This window comes from Pholcus phalangioides, unplaced genomic scaffold (genome assembly GCF_987345545.1).
Source record: "Pholcus phalangioides strain wild (caught in Gottingen) unplaced genomic scaffold, Ppha-v1.0 ptg000007l_1, whole genome shotgun sequence".
NCBI lineage: Eukaryota > Metazoa > Arthropoda > Arachnida > Araneae > Pholcidae > Pholcus > Pholcus phalangioides.
This window is the reverse complement of record NW_028301600.1, coordinates 60293803-60321083: the sequence shown is the minus strand read 5'-3', so window position 1 is coordinate 60321083 and position 27281 is coordinate 60293803. Positions and strand designations below refer to the sequence as shown.

At 34.1% G+C, this 27281-nt stretch overlaps 1 protein-coding gene across 6 annotated transcripts in view; it reads left to right on the top strand.

The window, feature by feature from the left end:
- The window catches only part of stj (voltage-dependent calcium channel subunit straightjacket), a 241739-nt gene that overhangs the window by 198658 nt on the left and 15800 nt on the right, over nt 1-27281 (top strand). For 2 of the 6 annotated variants that reach the window (XM_089233705.1, XM_089233703.1), the window contains 7 exons: nt 2627-2740; nt 3098-3210; nt 3442-3581; nt 6372-6407; nt 6671-6733; nt 8084-8154; nt 18249-18324. In XM_089233705.1, coding sequence (XP_089089831.1) covers nt 2627-2740; nt 3098-3210; nt 3442-3581; nt 6372-6407; nt 6671-6733; nt 8084-8154; nt 18249-18324 — 613 coding nt within the window. Of the gene's footprint in view, nt 1-2626; nt 2741-3097; nt 3211-3441; nt 3594-6371; nt 6408-6670; nt 6734-8083; nt 8155-18248; nt 18325-27281 lie in introns of all 6 variants that reach the window. The other 4 variants (XM_089233704.1, XM_089233702.1, XR_016192865.1 and 1 more) reach the window with 3 other exon arrangements.

The following is a 27281-nucleotide window of genomic DNA, read 5'->3' as shown; positions in this document are numbered from 1 at the left end:
GAAATAGTATTACCCTATCTGTGACTACTTTTCCGAGTTTAATCTTTGCTTTTCCTTTATCCAAACTAATCATTGCAGTTGCTTTGTCAGATATATTCTTGATGATATTGATGTCTTCTCTACCCAAATTACATCTAGAGCTTTAACAACAGCAGATGTGAAGACAGAGTTAAACGCTTTTTCAAAATCAATGAAGGCCATACACAATAGTAATTCGTATTCCTTGTGTCTCTCTATGAGTTCCCTGATTGTTTGGATGTGATCCATTGTACTGAATCTACTTCAAAATCCTGCCTGTTGTTTTGGTTGAGCTTCATCCAATTTGGATTCAAGCCCATATGTCAACACTTTGGTGAAGATTTTATAAATTACTGATAGGAGACTCATTGGTCGATAGTTCTTCATATCCTCTTTTTCACCATTTTTGTAAAGAAGAACCATCATTGCATTATTCCAATCTTCAGGCACATCCGATTGTGTGAGACAATTTGTGAACAGGGCTGCTAGCATACTGACAAATTCTTCTCCTGCTTCTTTAATAATGTCTATTGGCAGTTTAATATGTCTACCTGGGCATTTCCTTTTTTTCATACATCTTATAGCCTTATATACACTTCCTCTTTCAGCACATGTGCTACTTGTACAAATTTGGCTCCATTTTCTTTTCTTCCTGCTCCTTTTCCTTTGTTCCAATCCTGTTCTTCATGTTTGTATAGAGTATTATAAAATTCCTCAACAATACTAATGATTTAATATCTTTCCTTTTTAGTGCAAAAATTTCCTTTCTCTCAACACAGTTTTCATTTCGCTGATTTAAGCTCCTATTATCTTCCAATGCTTTCTTTACAATATCGTAATTAAACTTCCTGACATCTTCTGTAATCCGCTTTCGTACTGTCTTGCAAAGTTCTGCATCTTCCACTTTTGATTAAGGGTCATTCTTCTTAATCTGAAATTCTCTCCAGTCTTTCATAAGTTTCTTTGTTTCTTCTGTTATTTTCTTCACCGGTTTGATTTCTTTTTCTCCAGCGACTTCTTTTGCTACTTTTTTTAGGGTAGTGGTATATACAGTCCAATCCCGTTATAACAAACTCCAAGAGACTGCAGAAATCACTTCGTTTTAACGAAATTTCGTTATAAAGGAATTCCAGATTTTTGCATTGTTCCTGTGTAAAGTTATCTAGAGGGATTAGAAAAGCATTCGTTAAAACGAGATTTTTTCGCTATAACGGTATTTGTTAAAGCGGGATTCGACTATACATATATTGCTTTCAATATGCATGTGAAACACTATTTTTGTGATTAAAAACTTTAAAAAATTTTTTATGTTATTGTTCAAAGGTGTATAGTGTAAAATATATATATACGTTTAGCCCCTTCACTTACAAGCGATTGGCAAGAAATTTGGATGTTCTCTATTTGACGAATCAGCGATAAATATGGTAACCTTGTCCTAACCTAATTGCATGTTCGGAAAAAGAAAGAAAAAAAAAACAAATGAAGGAGTAAAACAGTATAACAGATAAGTTAATAAGAATGTAGGTTCAAAGTAGCTTTCTCTTTTCACCCTCACCCAACCTGTTCTCTTCCACTCTAATGAAAAAGATTTGTCATATGCGGAAAAAAATCATAGGGTTGCAACAAAGCTTCCCAATGGTGAGGAGAGAGGACAGAGAACAAAGAGAACTTGTTTGAATTTATTTCACTGGCATTTGGATGCAATATTGCGTCCTTTATCATAAAGTGGTCAAAAGAGAGATGAGAAATATTTATTTAGGAATTATTTACATAGTGTTTCCATATCTTTAACACACAATTTGCTAGAAGTGTTTTATGGGTATCTTTTTTCAGCCATCTTGTTTGGAAATTTGCCTGTTTTGGCCTTGGTATTTGTATCAAGTATAACTGTAGGAAAACAATCTTTCATATCCTCCAATTTTCACTGACTCAAAATATTTTGATATTTTCATTCAATGATTCTGCCACAGTTTTATTATGTGTAACTTGTAGTGTGTGTTCACAATTCCTTAACCTCTTGACTCAAAGTTAGCAAAGATATTTTGAGTGATATTCAATATTATCAATATCATAGTAATAAGAAATGAAAACTTAAAAAAAGCCAAATGATAAAAAAAAAAGCAACTATACTGGAAGGACACCACAGTACCTTGGGGATCAGGAAGTGAATGTAACTTACTTATGTATTTTTTGTGTTACAGTGTCTATTGTTTTTGTCTTTTTTACAATTTGTCATGTTTTTGTTTTATTAAAAAAAATAGAAGGGTGTCCAAAGCATAAATTTTGAAAAAAAAAGAAGACTAAATATTTATATCTTTCCGCATTCTCTAAGGAGAAGAAGAAAAATACTTAGATGTGCATAAATACCTGATGCAGCTCAAGCTACAACAAAAGAAAATCTCCTTCTGTCATTTTAAAATCACAACTTAAGACTTTGTCTATATTCCATGTGTTTTAACTGCTAAGATGATAAGATTAGGCTCTATGTCAATTTACCAATTTGTTCATTTCATCTACAATTTCAATTATGTTTAGCATTTTTTGTAATGGTAATTTGATGCACCTTATTTTATTTTATTTTTTTTATTTTCAAAACTGGATTATTCAGGGAAAAGATGATTAAAATGTATGGCATTGTTACTACATTTGTTGCAACTAGAAGTGGCTTACTGAGGTTTGAAGATCATCGAACTGAAGAAGAAAAGGGTAACAGCACAGATAGGTATATACCATTTTACTAAAGAAAATTATTTTAATATGTTAAAATCAATTAAATTCATTGTTTAGTAACTACTACAGTTAGATTTATTTGTTGCTTATTTACGGTTAGCACCATTCTTGTCAACTGTATAAAATAATTTATATTTAATTATATTTGCTTCTCACAATGCTGTAGCTTATAAAAAATATGTTCCAAGTGATGCTATGAATGTCTAATTCATCATTGTAATTGATCAAAGATGATCAATTGTCTATTTAAATTGACTAGACATCTAGAAAAAAGTATTACTGTAGGTAAACAAAGCAGCATATTTTCAGCATTTTTTGTTTATCTTTTTTATTATCTGTTTATTTATAGGCCATTTTATGAGATTCACACCAAAGCTACTGATGAGCTTTTCTATAGAAGAGCAGTAGATTTCTACCATATTAATAACTCTGCTTTTGTCTTTTCTGTGCCATTTGATGCAGGTAGCTATTAGCTGAAATTTAGGATCAAAATTCATGTCAAAAAGCTTTTACTTCACAATTGCTTATTTTCATATGTACCATATACTCGTAGTATTATAAAAATGTCTGTGTAATTTATAAAAGGTATGCTTCCAAAATTTACCAAATATTACTGAAATTTAAAGGCATGTTTCTTTTCAAAATCAATATTTTTTAAACCAATATTCTTACTGTATTTATCTAATATTTTAGGAACTCGAAATACTAGCTTAGTGACCGCAAGTCAGGCTATTTTTCTTGGAAAGGGCAAAGAAAAGGCAGCTGCTGCAGTTGTTGGTGTACAGTTTAAGCATTCATCATTTGTTGAAAGATTCTTCAACATTACAGGAATGGTAGGGAATATGGTAGTTAAAGTATTTGTTTCTATTCTCATATCATACAGCAAAGGCTACCTTGTTGAATTTCATGTGCAGTTTTCAACTTGGCTGCTTTTTTTTTACTTTGATTTTTTTCACCTATTTTTCAAACATGAATCTTTAACAGTACATGAATATACCACATACAAACATGAATAATTACATTGTAATTATTCCTATACTTTGGAAGTATATGTTCCCAGTGTGACTGAACAAATCACTGCAGGTAAGACACTAATGATGCAAGAAAAATTTATGGAAGCAGAACAATTTTTTAATGAAAACTATTTGCATTTGAATTAAATTCTTCATGAGATGCTAATGCATACAATTATTTAGTCAGCAGCTGTTGAAGTGTAAATCGACAGTACATTTCAAATATTGGTTACTTAATATACTCACTTATTAGGGGAGTGCTATTCATATACTTTATCAGCATTCTTATAATGTGAGAAATAATAGGTTTAAATCTGAGTAATTGACATGAACAAATAATGATTCAGAATTGGTCTCAAACAAGAGACTATCTATTTATTCCTTGAGTACATAAAATGGCAGTGGTGGTTACTTTTATATATATATATATAATTTTGTATTTAAATAATACCTATATAATGCGTGATTAGCTATACTTGAATTAGTTTCAGAGTCAGAGTAAAATTTAACTATGATCACATTAACAGAGACTCCTGCAAAGCCATCAAAGAAACAGGAGGATTATTTCAAAAGAATAACTATGTATTGTTTCACTGCAAAATATTTATCAACATCTATTACAATGCACAGTGGTATCTTGATTTATAATATTAGCTTGTTTTTGAAAGTTACACACACACACACACATTATGAAAACATTTCATATTTGAAATTTTTATATGCAAAGTAATATTAATCCCATTCATTCATTCAACACCCTCTAAAATATTGATACTTAAAAAATCGGTTAACGTGACACAGTGAAACCTTGCTAGAACGGTATTTGATGTACCGATAAATCCCTATACAATGATATTTTTTCAAGTCTTGTTTGGAAATATCTGTACTCGTGTCTGTATACATATTAAATTGCTGTCTCCCAGTATAATGATAATTCCTCTACAGCAATATTTTTTCTTAGTCAGCTGAATATTGTTATATTGGGTTTTACTGTATAGTGCCAGTGCATACTATGAACAGAATATAAATTCTTTTTCTTACAAGATAAATAAAGTGCATAGTATAGCCTTGGCAACACCATTGGCTTCAATTTTTGTTTTTAAAATTAAAATCTCCTATGCAGAACATGAGCTTACACCCACAATTTTCATTTCACAACAGACAACTGGAACTTTTCATAAGTTTCCTCACTGCATACAAAGTTGTTTAATTTTCTTAAATAAAATTCTAATTTATAGTTGTCACATTCAAAATTCAATTTTTATTTCAAAGTAAAAAATACCCTTGAAAACTGCAGTAAATAAATTCTAATGCTAGCAAAACAAAGTATATTTCTTTTATTTTAGCAGAATTTGTGTGCATAGTAGTGATTCATGTTATGAGCTGCTTCTTTTTCTGGTGATCTCAGTTTATATAGAATACAAAGACAAGTCCTTAACTCTTTAACTGCTGCTGGTAAAAGAGAGGTTCTAGACTATACTATAAATGCTATGTCTATGTAATGTTTAAGTAAAAGTGAACATGTTGAATCTATTACAAACGATTGCAATACCCTTAGTGGAGAAATAAAGAAAATGAATCCAACTTTATAATGGAGTGTGATTGAAAATATGTTAACATTAATGTTCTGAAGTACAGAGTTCTCAACCTTTTTTGAGTTGTGAGCACTGTCTGTGCCCATTATCAGAAGAGCACTGAATGAAAACTTTGATATATACTCAATCTCAAATCATGACCCTTAAATAGATTATTTTAATTGGTGTGACAATCGAAACATTAAGGATACAAAGTGTTGCGATGCTGGAGAGCAACAGGTTCAAGCCACCTATTATAATGAAAAAGATGGTTTGAAATTGCATTCTCTTTTGGTGGATATATGGGGGGAGGGGTTTATACCTCCTTTTCCATAATTCTTTCTATGGTGAATTGGAAAAAACTAAAACTGTATGATATGGTGGTGCTGTGGAAACATGTTTTCAGCAGGAATTCCTCTCTCTGGGTATTATAATGGCTTTTCTTCCCATGTACTCAGGGCTATAGTCTGCAGTTTCATTCGCTAGCTTTACTGCTATGCCATTTCACTGGAGTATAGTTAGACACCTAACTTCCACTGAGGTTTAATGCGCTACTGTTATGTTTTCTCTGTTACTTGATGTTAATTCTTCATAATTTGACAATGCTCTACCACTTTTTAATTGCATATTTTTTTTCTATTTTGCCTGATTACAGAGTTGGATTTACCAACTTTCACATTTTGCTATTAGGAGCACTACCATTTTTTTCCAAAAGATAGATCCAAGGTTTATCTTACACGACTGGATACAGATTTGTTTCAAATTCTGCATTTTTCAATTTTGAGTTCTTCCATGATCAAATGCACTGCATTTGTTAGAAGAAGGATTAATTTACTATATTTTCACAATAATTTTGCTTTTATTTAGTTATAGCTAAATGATATAGGCCTATATTGTAGATTAATAGGTATATTCATTGTATTTATTTTATATCTAACATTAAATATTGATGCATTATATATATAAAAGAAAGTAAGTCTATCTATTCTATTAATTAATTATATTTGTTTTTTCTTTTGTTGTTTTTTATTTGCAGTGCATGCATGGATGCAAATATAAATGCACCGATGAGGTATGTTTTAAAAATTCATTCAATCAGAATTCTAAACAGTATACAGAATTTTTATTTATATTTTTGCCCTAAATTCAAGGCATAAGATAATAATAGTAACAAAAAAAATCATATTTCGGTTCATTAACCTAAATATTGCAAAAAAAACCTCAAATATTGCAAATACTATGGTATAAGTGTTCAATGAGAGTGACAAAGTAGAAAACATGTCTAGATGACATTCAAATGACTTAATTGTTTTTTATTTTTACTTTATTTCTCAGCAACTGGAATGTTTTCTCTTAGACAGCAATGGTTTCGTCATTGTTTCTGAAACGCATGAACATGTAAGTATAACACAAATATTTGTTCTCAGTAGATTGCTTTATAATTTCGAAATCATTTGTCTGTTTATATAAGATTTTTGTGCCTCAGATCATTAAAAACTGTTTCTATCGCAAATGTGTCATAAAAATTAAAAAAAATATATATATGTGCTGCTTCATGGTTTTATAATCATTTCAAAATATTTAACATTTGTTATTTCTATTATCATGTGCATCTATGCCAATTTCGGAAATGAGTGCAACACAGCACAATGGGAAAATAATTTTTAGTTATACTGAATTTCATTGTTTAAATTCATGATTCCAATTACTTTCTTTTATTCTACAATAAAAAAAGTTAATTTATCTTTATAAATTATATAAAAAGTTAAAAAAAATTATTAAATATAAAAATAATTTTTACTCATAAAATAATAGTTACTCAAACTCAGGATTGGTTCATAAATGGATTTTTGGGGGCGGCTCATAATAATTTAAAATAATTCTGTATTGCTTCCACCTCTAACCATTATAAAATAAAAGTCAAGAAAAAATTCTATTCTTCAGTAAATTTAGTTTGAACATACAAACTGTGTAATCAAGCCAATGCACTTATTTTGAAGAAGACTTCTATTATGTTAGTGAGGTAAGGCTATTTACTTTTAAAAGAAGTACTTTGTTTTTCCAGCACATAAAGGTATGTATAAGATCATGCTAGTTTACTATTATTAAGTGGTTATTAGTCATAAACAGAAAGAAATATACTCTCACTGTTCTCACAACAATTTGGTTTGAAAGTTGAAGAAAAGAATGTTACTATCATGTAAAGGTGGGTTTAAATGATGAAACCTGCTCATACAATTTTATATTTTGTTTCTTCTAAAAAAAACATTCGGGAAATGAAATGTTAATATGAAAGATAAAAAGCAAAAATGATGTACTCCTAAACAATTATTGATATGCTATCGAAAATTAATAAACTGACAAATTATTTTAAATGGGTGTGGTCTGTAGAAAACATTTTTATGATGAAATATTATATTGCTTCAGTTTTAGTTTTCCAAAAGTGTGACTTTATTATTTTATAAAGTCACAATTAAAGATTTAGTTATTTTTCAAAATCATAATTTTAATATAAGTATTCTACATATGCCACATATATTTTAATATTTCTAAAAAAAATAATATGCTAAAAAAATAACATAAATATGTTAACAAGAAGAGCATTAACTACATTCTGAATTTTCAATTCAAAATGAAATGCTGAAATGCACATTCCTTTTTCAAAATTTTCTCAATAATTTTTTGTACGCATTTGACACATCTATGACATTAATGCTTACTGGTCTTTTTTTATATCTCATTCAACAGACTGGAAAATTTTTTGGAGAAATAGACTTCACTCTGTTTGATTCCATGGTGCTCGACAAAATTTATAGGAGGTAACACTTGATGTTTAATTAAGCACATACTTTTCAATAATATATTTTGCATGATATGATATACTTTAATTTTATAGTTCACTACATGGTTTAAAAGTTTAATTTTGGGACAAAGGTGAGCCATATGGTATGTACATATTTACAAATATGCTATGATGACATACTATGAAAATAGTATTTAAGTCACCACCCTGTTTTCATCAAAGGTAATGTAATCCTGCATATTTTTCTTTATATTTGTAAACCCAATGTAAAAATTAAAGTTATATTGCTCAAATGAAAAGCAGGCCTTAAAATAAATGCTGATTTTGGTTTATCCTTTGTTTTATACTCTTAAACTAACAATCAAAACATTTTTTAAATTTAAGTATAAAAAATAAAAATTATTTTTAAGATGATGATAAACACAATTTTTTTCCCAACAGTCTGAAATAAAAATTTAGTAGCTACTAAACAGTGATAAAATGTGCATATATATATATATATATATATATACACACACACACACACATACATGCATTATACCGAATTCGGAATGAAAAGAATTAAACACCGGGTACGAGTATGAAAAATCAATGGCTTAAGGAAGGCCTTTGACGGGCTGTCATTTAATAATTAATATTTGTTGTTCCTACTATATACATATATGTGTATACAAATGCTTATGAAATATAATGGTCTAATGTTTTTATTCTTAATTAATATTTATTTTACATGCATTTTGCATTTGAAAGATGAATAAGCATAGGCAGAGATATGGGGAGGAGACCATGGACAGCACAACGCCCCCCAACATCGATGATGTGCACAAGTAACCTATACATGCATTATATGATGTACAGAGGAACTTTGGTTAACAAGCTATTCACATAACAAGCCATCCGAGTTTCCATTATTTCCTATGGGGAAGTTTGATTCAATAAAATACAAGTGATTCGGATAACGAGCATGTTGGTAGAATGAATTAAGCTTCATAACCAAAGTTTCACTGTATTCACATCATCATCATCATCATACGCCTCTCCCCCCCCCCCCGACCTCCAAGTCTATCTCCGCCTATGCGAATTAGTGTATTATTTTTTTCCCCAATACTTTCTGAAATGTCTTTAAGAATTGGTATTCACTTTAAAGTCTAATGCTAAACAGATATCTAGTGAAAGAAAAATATTTAACTCACAAGACCAGACTATTTTACTTGCTGGACAATTCATAGCTTTTGGGATATTTGGTCAATGTGGTTGAAAACTTTTATTTTTTGATATTTCTTTCACATAAGTACGACAAATTTTCTAGAAATAGGTCTCATGAATTTTGCACCAGACGTGTCTGAGTTAACCTCTTGTGAAACATTTTTTTAACAGTGTGTTGTGCTCTTGCATGCAGATGATGCCAATTGTCAAAAGTCATTTTATGACTACACCGTATATTTTATTTTCTTGAAACATTAAAATTTTCAAATGGTTTCTTCGATGTCTCTCACTGAAATATTGGTATGCTAACTGTTCAGTGAGGCTGGTTGGACCAACCTCAGTGGGGACTGCTAGCATATGCCCTGTTCCAGACTCTGCCAAGAAGCTGGGCTGGAGGAGATCTCGGCAATGGGATAAGTCCAGTGGCAAAGTTCTGGCGTTCATTCATTCATTCATTGCTAGCATATGCTTGTGAAGTCCTCTCAATGTCATCTTTCTTCTATGATCGGAAGTACCTTTGTCAGAGAATATTCATACAAGGTCTGGACAAATTTGAAACCCATCGAACCTCAATGTCCTATAATTTTTCTTATTTTGGTGTAGCTCATAAATACAGATTACAAGATCTGTAAGTATCTAATCTAGATAAGGAAATTTCACAATGCTGTTCCATTTTTTGAGGTTTTTGTTTGTGTTGTTTCTGGGAATTTCAATCGAATTTGAACTTTGACTGAAATTATGCTTTGAAATTAGTAGAACTAGTTTTACTAATTTTAAAGCATAACAAACAAGGAATTTACAGATTATTCAATAATTGCAGCTAAAAAGTATGCAAGGGAATTCTAAGTTTATCTAAGGTTATTTGAGGAAATTAACAATCATTTCATTTCTGGTTTCTTTCTATCATTTCTCATTTAATTATATTTTTAATTTGTGTAGAAATCCACAATCTAAGAAGTGATACATTTCAATGTACAACTGTCTTCATTTCAGCATCGTTCATCACTGATACTTGAGGATGAGCAAATCTATATGTGTTGTAAAATGCTAAACCAGAGGTGAGACAGTCCTCGCAAACATTGATTGAATCCAAGGAAAGAGTCATAGACAAAAATTTTACAAAGTTGTAAATAACCACTCATACGATACTTGAACTCATGTTTTTTTTACAAGTTACAAAATATTTAAACAGAGATTGTGATACAGTAATTTTAGCTGAAATTAAATATGTGCAAAAGTAATGAATCAGAAAGCTCAATGCCTAGAAACAGCATAAAAAAAATATTGAAAGAAAATTAATACCTTTTTGCTTAAAAATATGATGTAAATGACAGGAAAATAAAGTTTCATTTTCTTTCACATTTTTAAATTCTCTTTTTGTGTTACTACTAAATCAATCTCTAAAAAACGCTGGCAATGCCAGCATTTTTAGCAGCAGAAATTTACCCTTCAACAGTACAACTAGTCAGAGATTTGACTCCTCATTCATGCAAAGAAACAATGTACTTTTCTTTTAATTCCAGTACTTCTACTCACTGTTGGTTAAGAGAGATGGCATCTTCACAAAAATAATGGATTACATAGGCTTTGACCAGCTAACAAACTAATTTTTTTCAAGCCTCTCAGCCAGCTAATGACAATAAAAATAAAAGTGGTCTAGAGCATATTCAAATGCCCTCTATATGTCATTTCAAGAATTTTAAAACATATCAATAATTATTCAAATTGCAAATAGATGATTAAGCAATCTGTCAAGCTGATTAGGTATAAGCAATTGAAGCAGTTTGAAGATTAATCTTAATGAGTGATGGGAAAAAATACATACCATTAGTAATTAGAAAAACTTATGTTAAACTTATATAACTAATTATCCAAACTGTAATAAGTAATTTGTTTTATTGTACGTCCCATACAAAAAATAGGCCTATACTTCCATATATTATTTCATAACTTGTGTTTTTGATAATTAGAAGTGATACAAATTTGCAGTAGCACTTTGAGGTATTGGAGTTCAACTGTAAATGACATTTATTGCACAAAAAATTACTTTACTACTCTTAAATCTAGTCAACTTTTTTGAATAATGACTTGTTCAGATATTCTTGCATAAGATCAAAACACTTTCTTAAAAACTTTACACCAATTTTGTATGAAAATAAATATGTACAGGGTGTAAGTCAAGTCTTTATACACACTTCAACTTTTCAATCATTGATTATAGAAACATACTTTCAGTTAGAAAAAGTATCCAAATAATATGCTATATTCTATTTATTTTTTTACCTGGAGCTTTATATGTTCTGAAATGCAAAAATTTTATTTTCCATATGTCCTTCTGTCCCTTCAACTTTTAATCAAAATGTTGTTGTCTTGTCTGTACTGAGCCGAATAAAAAATTTCATGGTTCTAAGTGCAGTATTTCTTGAGATATTGCCCATTGAAAGTTTAGGGGCATCTAAAAATTTACAAAAGTTACAATGAACTGCAACTTTTTGAATTTTTTTCCAAAGTTTTCCCCTTAATATATGCTGTTCTTTACCCCATTTTGAGCAATTTTTGACTTCAAATATCTTGACTAACATTTCGCTAGCAAACATGAATTTTTCCATTGGATGCAGTTGAAACAGACCAACAACTTTCTAACTAGAAGTTAGAGCAGCCATCTTCAACCTGTTGCTCGTGAGCACCACAGTGCTCCTTTAAACATCCAGAGTGCTCGATGCTCATGCCAGATTTTGTGCTCATGAGCACTTGAGATCAACATCCCCGTTAAATACCTTGTACAAATTGCATTCAAGGATTAAAATCATCCAGATTTCATGCATACATATGTCAAACTTGCCATAAGGATGCTTGTTTTTTGATGATGGGTACCAACAAGGATTAAAATCATCCAGATTTCATGCATACATATGTCAAACTTGCCATAAGGATGCTTGTTTTTTGATGATGGGTACAGGCAGTGCTCGCGACCAGAAAAAGATTGAAGACCTCTGAGTTAGAGAGTAAAGAGAACAAATAAATTAAATTTTGCATCTCTGTACATATAGGTGCATTTGATAAATTAAGTGGTATATCTAAAGATGGTATGTTATTTTGATACTTTTTTTAATTGAAAGCATATTTCTATGACCAGCGATTCAAAAGATGAAGTGTTTGTAAGAAATTCACATTCTATGTAAGGACTTTACATTCTGTGTATATATAAACAAAAAATATTTCCCAATAAGACAAATATTGCAAATATCAGGAAGAATAAATATATAAATAGGCCCAATGTATAGATTACGTTCAATAGGTGGGGACCCTTCACATTGGCCCAAAGCCAAGGCATTATTGATGGATGATTAAGGGTGAAACCCTAGGAAAAACTTAGCTTGTCTCCAGGCTTTCTTGGAAACAAATAGAATAGAAATTATCTAGAGATAATGTACAGTTGAACTCCGATTTAACAAATTGGAAGAAGCTGAAAATTTTATTCATTAAATCGAGGAAATTGTTAAATCAGGGGATCAAATTTATCAGGAGAATAAACATACGTGAAACGGGAAATTTTAAAAGCCATTTGCTTTGGAGTTATTGTTATAACTCATTTCTGACACCAATTGAAAAAATATATAAACTTGACCGCTTCGCTTACAAGGTTTCGGTGACAAATTCAGATAATCTCTATTTGATGAATGGACAAACAATATTGTAACCTCGTCCTAACCTAACTGCACTTTAGAAAAAGGTAAAGAAGTTGAATGAAAAAACAAATGAAAGGAAAACAGTATAATACATAAGTGCAGATAAGAGATAGAGATGAGTGAGTGTAGTTATATGAAGTAGATTTCTCTTTCCACCCTCATCCAACCAGTTCTCTTTTGCTCTTATACGTATATAGTAGACAGATACATCATGCACGGGGGAAAAGTCACTAATAATTGGATAGAAATAAAAAGAGAAAATAAAAAAAATAACTTCGTAGGGTTACAACAAAGCCTAACGGTGATAAGAGACGAAAGAAAACAGAGAGAGCTTGTTTGACTTTATTCCAAAGGTGTGGGGATGCAATATTACGTTCTGGATAGTAAAGTGGTTAAGAATAAAGTTGGGATGCATGAAAAAAATGCTTGATAAAAGTTTGTTTAGTACGTCCACATTTTTACTCGATTCTGTCGAAATTGTCATTTTTTGATAACCAAAAAACACTCTCTTCAGATGACCCACCATTCTTTACTTGTCAAGACAGGGTACAAATGTTTCAAGAAACTTTATTTCTTTACTGATTTTAAACATGTGGATAGCAATTTTTTATGGTATTGTCGTACACCATTTTTATGGTTTTGGCCACTGAAACCTTTCCAGAGACTCTCTTAATGGCTTGATTGCCTCCTTTACTCAAAAAGGATCGGATTCCTGCTCCCTACTTTTGTTTATTTGTTATTTGTCTCTAAAGAGCTTAAGGTTAAATCATGGAAGTCAAATCTTCAGATTGTGGTTTTGGCTGATGATGTGGTGTCCTTATATAAAAAGAACTAAACCGATAAGATTGATAAAGACTATGACGTAGGAAAGTGTTTCCCCAAAGTGGGCAATATCGCCCCCTGGTGGGAGATGGAATGGTCTGGAGGGGGATAAAAGTTACTGGTTTAACATAGGATCCTATGGGCTTGCTTGAATGGGGGAGCTATGGGAGAAAAAAATGAAGGAGGCAATGGAACAAAAAGTTTGGGAACCTTTGGCATAGGACGTACAACGCCACCTAGTGTTATGTAAGGAAACTCACTTTGTTCCACCCCAGATATCAAGCTGATAGGATGTCTAGATCTTTTGTGACTTGAGAAATTTATTTATTTCTGAAAAAATGTGCTCTTTTCTAAATTTAATTTCAGCCCATGCTCCTCACATTTTTGTAAAAATTTCTCCAAAGCCCTCAGATATGACTCGTCATTTCGTCCGGTCACTCTGGCATCATCCATAAATACTTTCATGCCATCTATTCCTTGGAATAACCCATCAATGTACCGCTGCCATATTGCTAGGGCTGCATTTAGACCGTACATCAATCTTTTACACCCACATAACCTCTTGACTGTCAGGGTGCACCTTCATTTGCAAATATGCATGACTGAAATCCAGTTATGAAAATCATTTACCCCCCCCCCCCCTTAAACATGAGAATACTTCCTCGAATGTTGGTAAGGGATTCTGAGGCACCTCTAGTTTCGTATTTAATGTGACAGAATAATCTGTACATAACCTTATAGATCTGCCTGGTTTCATCACAGGAACAATCGATGTAGCCCAATCAAAAGTTTCAACTCGCTCAATAATGCCTTCTCTTTCAAGCTGGTCTATTTCTTCTTCAACCCAGCTTTTTAATGTGAAGGGCACAGTTCTCTCTCTACGAAACTCTGGGACAACATCTGGTTTTAGCTTTAGTTCCACTTCATGATTGTTTATATCACCTAATTTGTTATCAAAAATCCCTTTATAATCATTCAAAAAATTTTTAAGATCCATGTCATTAGCGGTCCTCACAGCCTCAAGAGAGTTCCAATTTAGATGGATTTTGTATAGCCACTCACAGCCAAAAATCATGTCTAAATTTGCTCTCACCAAGTATAAGTTAAAGTGCAACTTCTGAATACTAAATTCGTAGGTTGAATTCTTTTTCTGTGAGATTTTTCTGAATCTCTGTAAGCTCATTACTGATACTGTTCCCCACTCGTATCAACTTCCATATTCACTGGCCATACTTCCATACTTACTGTCTATGTTGACAGTAACCATCATTGAAGGCTTTTTCGGCTCTTCACTCAATACCATCTCTAACCCAAACATGGAAACATCATTTTTGTTTTCCTCTATTGAAATCTGTTTCTGCTTGTTAGGTGTCCATTGAGTCGTCTTTGCTGCATAGCAGGCTGTTTGTATGTGGCCTTTTTTTTTACAGAAGCAGCATTTGCTAGCAATAAATCTGCAGAAGTCTTTATCGTGATTTGTTCCCATGCCTATTTTGAATGGGCGGTTTCGTTTTCCCCTTCCCTGCTTTGACTACCTTCATTTCTGCTGGCTTCCCGATAATCTCATTTGCCATCGCCCCCAAACAGCTTTCTCCATCACCAGTGTGATCTTCATTGTTTTGTCTAGCTTGATGTCACAATTAAGGATCACTCTATCTGGGAACCCACTAACAAAAACTTCCCAGAGCATGGTGTTCAATATCTCTCTCTTGTTTATAGTTGCAAGCGATTCAACCATTGCTTTCGCCTTCCTTTTGCTTTCTCTCGGTATAATCTTTAGGATTCAAATGGTTTCCAAACATTTTTCAAAATGGCGAATTCTTTCTCCAATGCATTATCTGAAGACAATAAATTTTTCAACAAATTGTAGAGTTTTGCAGAAATGCTCGAAAAATTAAGACTTTGACACATTTTTCTTCTGAGACATTTTGAATGTCTGAAAACGCCTCAAAATGGTCGGAAGACTTAGTTGTCAAGGATGACAAAGAACTTTTCCAGTTGAATCAAATTGAAACACTACCAGTGAAAGCTCAACATTTAGCAAAAGAGACTCAAAGCGATGAAGAGTTGGGTCCATTGCTAAGGAAATTGAAGCTCTGTGAACTTTTAGGAGGGAAGAAAGCCAAGTATACCTTGCAGGATGGATGGTGGCCAAAAAGTTTTTATTCCTTAGAAATTTAGGAATCAAATTCTTAACAAACTCCATCAAGGCCATCATTAAAATGAAAGCAATTGTTCAATCCTATGTCTACTGAAGGGACATTGATAGAAACTTTGGAAAAGCTGCGAAAAACCGTCCAGATTCAAGTCTGATCCGGTGAAAGCAAGGATAAACCATTGGAATACCCAAGAGCTCCATGGGAGAGAATTCACATGGATTTCGCAGCTCCCATATTCGAGCATATGTTTTTGATCCTAGTCGATGCTCATTCTAAATGAATGGAAGTGTACCCAATGAAATCAACCAACATGTTCAAGACAGTTGAATGGCTAAGGAACTGTTTCTCTTGATTTGGATTGCCTTTAGTGTTAGTGAGTAACAATTGACCTCAGTTCACATCACATGAGTTTGAATTATTCATGAGGAATAATGGAATTAAACACAAAATGTGTGCTCCCTTCAAACCATCAAGCAATGGTCAAGCAGAGAGATATGTTCACACCTTTTGAAACAATCCCTTTGGGCAATGCAAAGATTTTCTAGGAACATCTACCAAAAAGTGAGCCCATTTTTGCTGAATTACAGAAAAGCGCTGAATGTGACTACCATGCAAAGTCCAGGAATGTTATTCCTAAAAGGAAAAATCTGAACTAGGATTGGCCTAGTCTTGCTAAATATCAACAACAGGGTTCAAGAAAGGAACAGAAATGATGTTACAGACTTCTATGATCAAACTTGTGAATCAGGAGATCATGTGACTGTGCGAGATTACAGATCCACTAATAACAAGTGGAAGTTTGGAACTGTTCTCAACAAAGACAGAGTTCTACACTACACTGTAGATGTAAATGGAATTATCTTCAGACATCACGTCGACAGTGCCGTCTTACCGCATAGGTCCATCCTGCCCCAGCCCGGGGGCCTCACAAAAATTAGAACCAGTTCAAATTTTCAAGAATTCGCCAAGTAGAGCCTCAGAAAAATCACTTGGCCCAGGGGAGCCCCCATGATGCTCTTAAGACGGCCCTGCATGTCGACCAGATGAGAGCAGCTGGAAATCTAGTTCAGCCAACCTTGGTGGTACCGAGAGTCCCAGGCAATATTTCAACCGCTTCTGTCGCTGCTGAGTCTGAGGTACTGATTGCTCCAGAGAAACAGACAACTCTAGCAGCAATCAGCAGCAATCTCCCAACACCAGCTAAGGCACCAGAGATGTCCAGCACTCCCATCCCTTTGCGACATTCCCAATGAACCAGAAAAGCTCCTGAGCTCCTGTTTGGTTGGATCTTTAATTAATGGGGAGGAATGTGGTGCCCTTATACAAAAAGGACTAAACTGGTAAGACTGATAAAGAATATCGCGTAGGACATACAACGGCAGATGAGAAATAAGAAAAAAAATTGAGGATAGTTTGAAAAAAATTCTTTATATCGAAGGTTTGTATTCGTTAAATAGGGGTTTGACCTTTGTTTTCGCCAAAATTTTGGAAAAAATTGTTGAGCTGAGGAATTAGTTGAATCTGAGTTTGTTATATGGATGTCTGAATGTATTCTGAAAAAAAAAATACATTATAAAAAACAATTATTGAAAAATCAAAAGTGGTGCACAAATTAAAAACTTTCAGAAACACAAAAATCAGAACTTTTTAGCAAATATTGAAAACTTGAGATTAAATTACTGTTTTTTGATATTTTTCTTTTCAAAATGTATTTTCTAGATTAGGGGTGCACAATCTCTAGCCCATGAGCCAAAGTATTCCTAAGAAACGTATCAATCCACAGAACATGATAAGCAACTAGTTTGTGACCTGTGAGTTTCATCCATACCAAATATCTGGCCCATAGTCTGATAAGGTTGTGCACCCATGCTCTACATAATTTATATTCCAATCATCCAATTACTTTTGGAGACCAACAGACGACAAGGTAGTTTTTTCTAAAACTTTAAGCCATAGTCACCTATCAGAGAAGCCTCTACTTTGGGATTTTTGTCTCTCCTGAAGATGATTCATGCATTGGACCCAATTGTATATACATTTTTGTGATCTTCAGTAGTATTTGTTTTCTTGGGAAGTATTTTTTCTTCATATGATTTGTGGAAACATAAGAGTAGTTCCTTGGTTAATCAAAAATTCATATATTTTTGTGTTTATTTTATTTGTGTTATACATGTATATCTTGTTCAACAGAGAAATTAGAGCGTTTTATCATATTGTCTTTTAATATGTTTTAGGGTGCACATGTATGATTATCAAGCTATATGCATTGACATCATAACTCCCTCAGGACCTGCATCTTATTTACGCACAGTAAGTATAATTTAAATTTATTTGAATTCTGATTTGTTCAAGTTTTAATCGTAACATAACATATTTTTTTGTATTATTTCTATCCTTATAAACATATAATTTACAAGTATATATGTTGCTAAATTTATGACAGATGCAAATTTTGCATATTTTATTTTAACTTACAGTCAACCCTCAGTTTACAAACGGCTTGATGTGTGAACAATTTAATTTACAAACAACAAAAAATGATTCGTTTATGAACTGGTCTTGGTTCACTCAAGCTGGTAAAAAACAAACCATGAAAACATGCAAAATAGACTAAATTCCGAGCATGCATATTTCAGAAATGGCCATATGTTAATTTTTTGTTTATTTGAAAGAAGAGTTGGTAAAATTACATTTCATTAAATTTAAGCACTCCTGAGTACAACTCCTCTTATCCTGCCCATGGATCAGAAGGTCATTTCAAACTTTATAAAGCTCTAAACTAGTGGTTCTCAAACTTCTTCCAACCGCAGCTTCCTTGGTCTTCTCATCATTTATCTGCTGCTTTGCAGAATGGTCTTGATAATAATCATTTCAAGGCACTGAATGGGCACATATCAATACACCAACTTCTCGCTATGCCCCTGACTGGGATTGGTGATGCCCCTGAGAGCCATGATACACACTGTGAGAACCACTACTCTAAACCAAAGAACTTTTTCAAGGATGTTTTGCCTACTGTAATTTTTGAAACACAATCAACCCTCGATTTATAAATTGCTACGTTTGCAAACAATGTGGTTTACAAAAACCAAAAATGATTTGGTTTAGAAATTCATCTTGGTTTATGAACATGTAAGTTGTGGAAAAGCAAGCCTTACAAACGCACGATTCCGAAAGTAGCATATTTCAGAAGTCTATGGCCACATGGTGATTTTTATTTTTATTATTTTTTTAGTAGAATAGTTAGTCACAGAGATAGATTTTGACTTTTCTGATCCAGCCCATAGATCAGCAGCCATTTCAAATTTTATGAACTCAACAACTTTTTCAATCCAAACTTTTACAACAAAATCATATAACCAGGACCGCCTTAAGAGCATAATGAACCCCCAGGCTGAGTAATTTTCCTGAGAACCCTTCCTGGCTAGAAATGCCTGACTACCAATCTGCATGCTTATCCTCAAAAGTTTCAACCAAATCTCATTTTCATGAGGCCCCCAGGCCACGCCTGGCCCATGCGTTGAGACGGTACTGCATGTAACACAAATTTTATTCTTTGGTAGCCAGCCTCATTTCCCCATAACTTACAACTTAAAAGAGCAAAAAATAGCAATGTTGTCTCTTAAACTGTGTTTTTGAAACCAGGAGAGCGAATTTTTGTTGTTTTATAGATATCAATTATCTGTAATGTGGGAACGTATGTGTTGCAAGGAAGTATCATGGAAGTAATTAATCCTACAGAATTATTCACTGGAAAATAGGGTATATTTTATCTCTTTAGTGTTAAAGTGATTTTTCGAGTGTTCGTTCAATTTACATTGATTTTACATCACTCTCATGAGCTTATGAGATTTGAAAGTACTGTTGTAGAAGTTTACGTGAGAGGAGTCACCAACGCCACGTATGTGCCCTCACAAGAGTGCAACAGTTGTGTGAGGGAGCGCAACCTGCTGCCAAGACCACAATGATCTTCTACAAGCGATTGGTCATTATGGCAGTGACAACTGGACCTGACCATAGATAAGGATCCATGACTACTGACAACCCAGTGGTGACAATGGAGAACTGATATGTTATAATTTTTATCGCCCATTGGCTTTGTTTATATTTTATTTATCCATTATACAATTTCAAATTGATGATGTTTCATGATGATTATACAGTTTATGCTCGTTATAATAACCCCACATTATAGCAACCATTTCATTACAATGACCAGTAGGATAAGTCCCAAATATTTTCATATAAATACTATCATGTATGTTTTGCCTTCGATATGGTGACTTTCCAATATAACGTCCATTTTCTGTGGAATGATGGAAGTCATTGTAATGAGCATTGACTGTATCAATTTATTTTTGTAGCCTTCATTTGAGGCAGCTATGTTCCTTTGGTTTCAATAAAATTCCGGATGCACCCATCCTTCCGGAATACTTTAATATCTCTCTGAGATGTGAAGTGGAGTGTGTCCGGTCCTTCAATGTTCATTGTAAAAGTCTATACTTGTAACCTTCAGGGTCAAAATTCATTTTGCATTGATTCCTATGGAAAAAATCATTTCAGTTTGCGAACAAACTTCAGGAACAAATTAAATTTGTAAACCAAAGGTTGACTGTAGATCTAACACCCAACAACTTCTGAAAACATTACTTTAATGCAATACACGGTTCTTATTTTCAGGGTTCTCACTTGTCCTACTTTGCCTACAGTGACCTACACTGGTGTAAGAAATTAAGAGGATTTGCAGACTTGGTCGATTATCTCTAGATCTACTGTACCGATTTTAATGAAATTTGATATGTACATACATTGATACAATACAAAACGAATCAATAATTGTAGTACATATGCATGATCATGCGTAACACTCGTTGGAATCGGAAGGTACGAAACAGCGGTTGCAGAATAAACAAAAAAATGGGTTAATAGGGGGTATGGTCCCCTCTTACAGATATACAGGTCTCGCAGCGTGATTTCATATTTGAAATAAGGCAGTTTATCATTTCCTGTGGCAATTGGTCCCACTCGTAACGCTGTTTTCATTCTCTGGATGGTTCCTGGAGGGGGGTTGCGAGTTGCAATTGCCCTCCCCAGAGCATCCCAGACATGCTCTATAGGGTTAAGGTCTAGAGATCTGGCTGGCCAATCCATCCGGCGAATATCCTCACTCTCTAGAAAATCGTCGAGCAGAAGAGCTCTATGTGGCCTCGCGTTATCGTCCATTAAAATGAACTCAGGGCCAACTGCACCCCTGAAAAGGCGAACATAGGGCTCCAAGACCTCATCCCTATACCTCACACCAGTCACAGTGCCTCTTTCAAAGACATGGAGGCGGCCATCCAACATGATGCCTGCCCAGACCATTAAACCTCCTCCGCCATAATGGTCGATTTCACGGACATTGGAGGGTAGGTAGTGGGTCCCTGGTTCTCTCCATATGAACGTACGGTGAGAATCAGTGCTTAGGCTGAACCGGGACTCATCAGTGAAGAGAACAGTCGCCCATTGATCCATACTCCAATCTCTATGCTCTCTGCACCATGATAAACAGATTCTGCTGTCCGTAGAAGTGAGCGGGACGCAAACAGCAGGTCTTCTTGCACACAACCCTCTCTCATGAAGTCTTTTGGAAACAGTCACCCTTGATACACTGGTTCCTGTGGCTGCATACAAGTCACGAGAGAGCTGAGAAGCTGGTAGCACTCCTGTTACACCTCGCTATAATCAACAAATGGCGATCTTCTCTGGCCGTCGTGGCTCTTGGACGACCTTGCCCAGGCTTTCTCTCGATGGATCCGGTATCCTGGAACTGGTTCCATAAGTTACACACGACGCTGGGCGTTAAATTGAACTCTCTACAAATCTGGACTTGAGATTGGCCTGCTTCTAGCCTCCCCACAATTCGCCACCTCATTCCATCATCTAAACGTTGGTGGTTACTCATTTTTACTGTTACAATTTGAAATTAACCGATTTCTGCAAAATAACACCAAGAAAATCGCTGAGGTGTGCTAGCGAATGAAATGCGTCTTAACTTACAAATACAAATACAACACTACAACAGGCAAAATGCCCAACGAGGTGGCTGAGAAAAAGATGCCCATAAAAATATGGATGTCATATATTTCAAAAATACAGCAACCCAATTAAAAATGCAATTAACAAAAATTATAAACAAATATATACACATGAGAAAATATTATACAATGCCCATAAAGAATACTTACAGTTGTCTGATTCTAAGTATGGATAGCTTCTCGATTTACCCCAACATGTTTATCGTATTTCTTTTTGAACGTGTCAATTTACTACCTCCGGGGGTAAGCTATTCCATTTATTAGCAACCCTATTAGAGAAAAATTCCCTGCGACACCATAACCTTGCATTGTCCCTCACCAATCGATACTAGTGTTCCCTTGTAAAAGCAGTAGATTGGCGGTGTACTAAAAGTTCATGGTCCATCCTATCCATCCCATTGAAAATTTTGAACACTTTGATCATATCTCCTCTACACCTGCGTTCATCCAATGTGAACGTATTCAAAAAATGAAGTCTCTCTTCATAACTCAAGCCCTGTGTGCCAATAAGGACACGCGTAGCTCTTCTCTGCACCCCTTCAACCAAGTCTATGTCCCTCTGTAGGTATGGTCTCCAAAACCTTACAGCATACTCCAGTCCAGGACGAACTAAGCCTCGAAAAAGCGGAAGAATGACTTTAGGAGAACGCGAAGAGACTTTTTTGAAAATGAGACCAAGCATTCTATTCGCTTTTTTGACCACCGCTGAGCAATGTTCAGAAAACCTAAGCCGCTTGTCAATGAGAATTCCCAAATCGGTGACCCTAGTTGCATCCGGGATAGTGACACCATTCAACTCGTAAGAGAACCGTGGGTTGTTCGAACCAAAATGAGCGACCATGCACTTATCAATGCTAAACGTCATGCTCCATTCCTAAACGTCCATGTCCTTACGCGTGCTTATAACGCCTGTTTCTCTGCTGGCTCCGCCTACACACACGTGTACGCTTACGTATTTGACGTACAAGATTTGCATTTTTGTCTAGAAGCAGTGGTTTTACATTCAGTTCAGTTCTTTTCATGAAATTTGATAAAATATCCAAATTCTCGTAATTTATTTCACCAGTGTACTTTTGTCCTACTTTCTAGGTTTTATCCTCCTTTCTAATTTTTTTCCTACTTTTCTAACTTTTTTACAAAATCCTGTCAACAAAATTCATGTAATTGGTTTTAATTGAGGAGAGAGTCATATTGATATAATAAGAGCCAAATAATACAAATGTACTAGATTGCAATTAATGGTTGTGCCAAAGACATAGGCCTGTTCTAGGTTTGGTGATTCTGATGTTACCCAATAGCATTCAATTGTCTTTTGTATTTTTAGGGCATGCAGAGGCATAAACAATATTTACAATACTCAGAAAAGAGCTAGAAATGAAAGTGCTTCATTTGTCAAAAAAACTGACATTGAACAGTAAAATGTAAACAAATCTCTTTAAAAAAAGTATGAAACAACACAGTAAAACCATCCGGTTCACCTTGACTTATTTACATTGGACCTTATAATTTACACATTTTGCACTGTGCTTTTGAAAGTGGTCTTTAAACAGCATCATTCTTAAAAAACTTACGTCTTCATAATTTGTTGTGCATTGTCGAAGAGAGTTGACAGACTTTGGAAGACTCCTCGAAAAAAGAAGGTAATATATTGTGAGGTGAGATGAAAAAGAATCATCTATGGTTGCTAGTACACTGTTTTGGCCAAAAGTTATTTTTGTTACCAAATCATTTCTGTCACTTTGCTCTGGCTCGAGTCAATCTTACGGAATACTGACATTATTTTTTTAATTTTTAAAAAATAAAAAAAATTTTGAGGAATTTTTTTTTATTATGCTACGATTATGTCATCTAAGGGGGTTACCACCCCATCCTACTTTTTCTAATTTTTTGAGTGGAATCCCTGTATTTGACAAAACTTGGCAGCAAGGGTCTTACAAAACCATGAATTTGTCTAGGCAGAGACTTTGAGGGCTTCGACATTAATTTCTTCTCTTTCATATTTATGGTTATTTTTGCAACACTAGTTTAATAATTCTATAGGTTATACATTATGTCCAGGAGCTGTTATAAAAATTCACATTAGAAATCTTTGAAGTTACAGGAACAGAGAGATTAATTCATTTTCTATAAGGGAAATTGTTTTGGTTTGCGAACAGACTTCAGGAATGAATCAAGTTCATAAACCAAGGGTTGACTGCATAGGGGCCAGAATCTAGGGGCTGAGGCCATTTTAGCCCCTCCCAATAAATTTTTTAGGGGGGCTGAGCCCTTCCAATAATTTCTGAAAAAACAATGCAATGTACCTTCCTCCTCCTCCTCCTCCATATGTGCTTGAGTCCAGTATATACGGGACGATTGGCAACTTTCAGCCCCTCCAATGTTTTCTTTATGTCAGCGCCTTATGTTGACTGTATACCTTATCAGTGTAGTTCAGTGTTTCGCAGAGTGTGTGTCATGGTTTCTAGGGGTGTCACTTAACCTTTGTCAAGGGTGTCACAGCAAGCTGTCGACATTTGTGATTGTCTGTTCAGTGCTTTAAAGTGGTTCGTTTTTAGACTGAGGAGCCATGCGTAAACGTTGTCATGGCAAAGAAGCTGCGGGGGGGGGGGGAGTTTGAGAATTATTGATGTAGTGTAACAGCTCATTGCAGTTTTCTAAATTCTATAAGCATTATTCATTTATTAGCAAGAAAATTTTAGTGAAGGCTGCACAATAATCAAAGTGGTAAGTAACATATCTACGTGAAGCCGACATACACAATTTTTCTCCAAAATCAAACATGTTTATCTAGCTAAGCATTAGAATTAGTTATAATATTATAAAAAAATATGCACTTTTGCAGCTGGGGGATAATGTGTTAGACTTGAGTAAATACAGTAATACTTTATTTCATCTACCAGGTAAATCAAAGGGTGATGTACAAATGTAAATTGCCAAGAAATATGTTCATTTTTTTATACTCACCATTTTATTATATATTTTTTAATTCAATTTTCATTCTGATGATGATATGCAGGGTAGCCCAAAATTCACTAGACCATTTTAAAGTATAATAATTTTTTTACTATTAATTTTTTTAAATTTTCTTTCTGGGATATTTAAAATGTATATATATTTTCCATAGAAAATGACTGAAGTCTGAGCACTTTGTAAAATGGCCAACCACTTTGCACACATAGTTTGCAAAGTTCTCAGACTTGGGGCTTATTTATATATATGTATATGTTACCATTAAAGCGTATAATCCAGTTATTTCATAGAATAACTAGTTAAAGTGTGGAATTATTAGTTTATTACACACTTTAACTGATAATATACAGTAAAAACCTGTCTTTAACAGAACCTGTATTAAGCAGAAATCTGTCTTCAATGGAAAAAATCGTGGTCCCATGATTTCAATGCTAGAATACGCATTAAAAAAACCTGGATTAAACGGAACCTGTCTAATGGGGAAATGGAAAGAAAAATTATACCCTCTCAATGGAAAATTTCACACAAATACTATGAGGGTTTCACGATCAATAGACACAGAGGTCATACAAAATGATAAAGTGATCTACCAAACCAATTTTTTTATGCAATCTCTGCTTGACAGTGTTCCATGATGAGCTCCACATTATCCACCCCTCTATTAGTAAAAACGTTTTCGTACTTGATGCTGTGATAAGCCCTATGTAGTAAAGCAGTTGCTCTCTGAAACTGTAACAAATGGTTTTGGAAAAGTAGGCTTTTGTATAGAAAGTGCAAGGGTTAGATTTCCAGATGATATGCAAGACACAAAATTCTGTGCAAGCTGGGCAGCAAAAATCAAAAGGTTTTTTTTTTTGGGGGGGGGGGGGGACAACCCACAAAAATCCTAGTTACGACCCTGGTGCTGAGGATTACATAAACATAGACCACAATGTGCAAATGAACTGAACCTGACTCAGCAGATATTGGCACACTCATTAAGAATTTTAGAAAAAGTCAAAAAAGAAGAGGATGAAGATGGTATAAATGTCATTTTAGAAGAAGAAAAGCAGTGTAGGGAAAAGATTTACACAGATGCTGTCAACACCTTGAAAGAACTGCAGTATTTTCTTTACATCATAATGACTTGAGCATGTTTGGTGTGATTTCTGAAGCAAAATTGTTTACTGAAAGTCAGGCAGCAAGAGAGTGAATTGCTTACAGAAAACTCTTATTGTGTACTAGAACAAATGAAAATTCATTTATTTACAGTGCTGTTTTTAATTTTTTACTTACTGTTTGGGGGATGCAAATAGTTATGTATGTAAATAGATGTGTGTAATATATTGTACTTACTGTAATGTTAAAGTAAATATACGGGGTGATTATAAAAAAACTATCACGACATATGGGCCACTAACTATCATACCATTCACAGAAACTGAATGAAATTTTGGCACAAGGTATTTTGAGGTATGCGCTCAAGAATGATATGGAAAACAACAGTGTCACTCTAACAGTTACGGTTACAGTGAGAAAATTTCGAAAATATCAAATGGCAACACCAAGTTTTTTGTATTGGAATGCGATCTCCATACTGAAAAACACTAAATAGCGTTGGAATGGCACCTGTAGCACGAAAATCTCCGGAGCTAGGCAAGGAAAAAGTAAAAAGGACTTTGCCATGCACCAGAGCATTAATGTTCGTTTCATTCGTCACACCATTTCTTCGGCTGAGATCCCAGCCTGATTAGTCCTCCACAAGGTCATGTGGAGAATTTGTGAAACACAATAAAATGCTTTATTTTATGCTGCTTCTCTGTCCTTATTGGTTGTCCTCACTTTTAGCCTATCTACTGCCAGTGATTTTCATGCTACAGTTGCCGTGATTTCCAGTGATTTTCATGCTACAGTTGCCGTTCGAACGCTATTTAGGGTTTTTCACAATGGAGATCACATTCCAATACAAAAAACTTGGTGTTGCCATTTGATATTTTCGAAATTTTCTCACTGTAACCGTAACTGTTAGAGTGACACTGTTGTTTTCCATATCATTCTTGAGCGCATACATCAAAATACCTTATGCCAAAATTTCATTCAGTTTCTGTGAATGGTATGATAGTTAGGGGCCCATATGTCGGAATAGTTTTTTTATAATCACCCTGTATATATTGCAATAAGTGTGCTGTTTATACAGTATGTATTTTTAGTAAATAATGTATAATATCAAGTAATATGTAC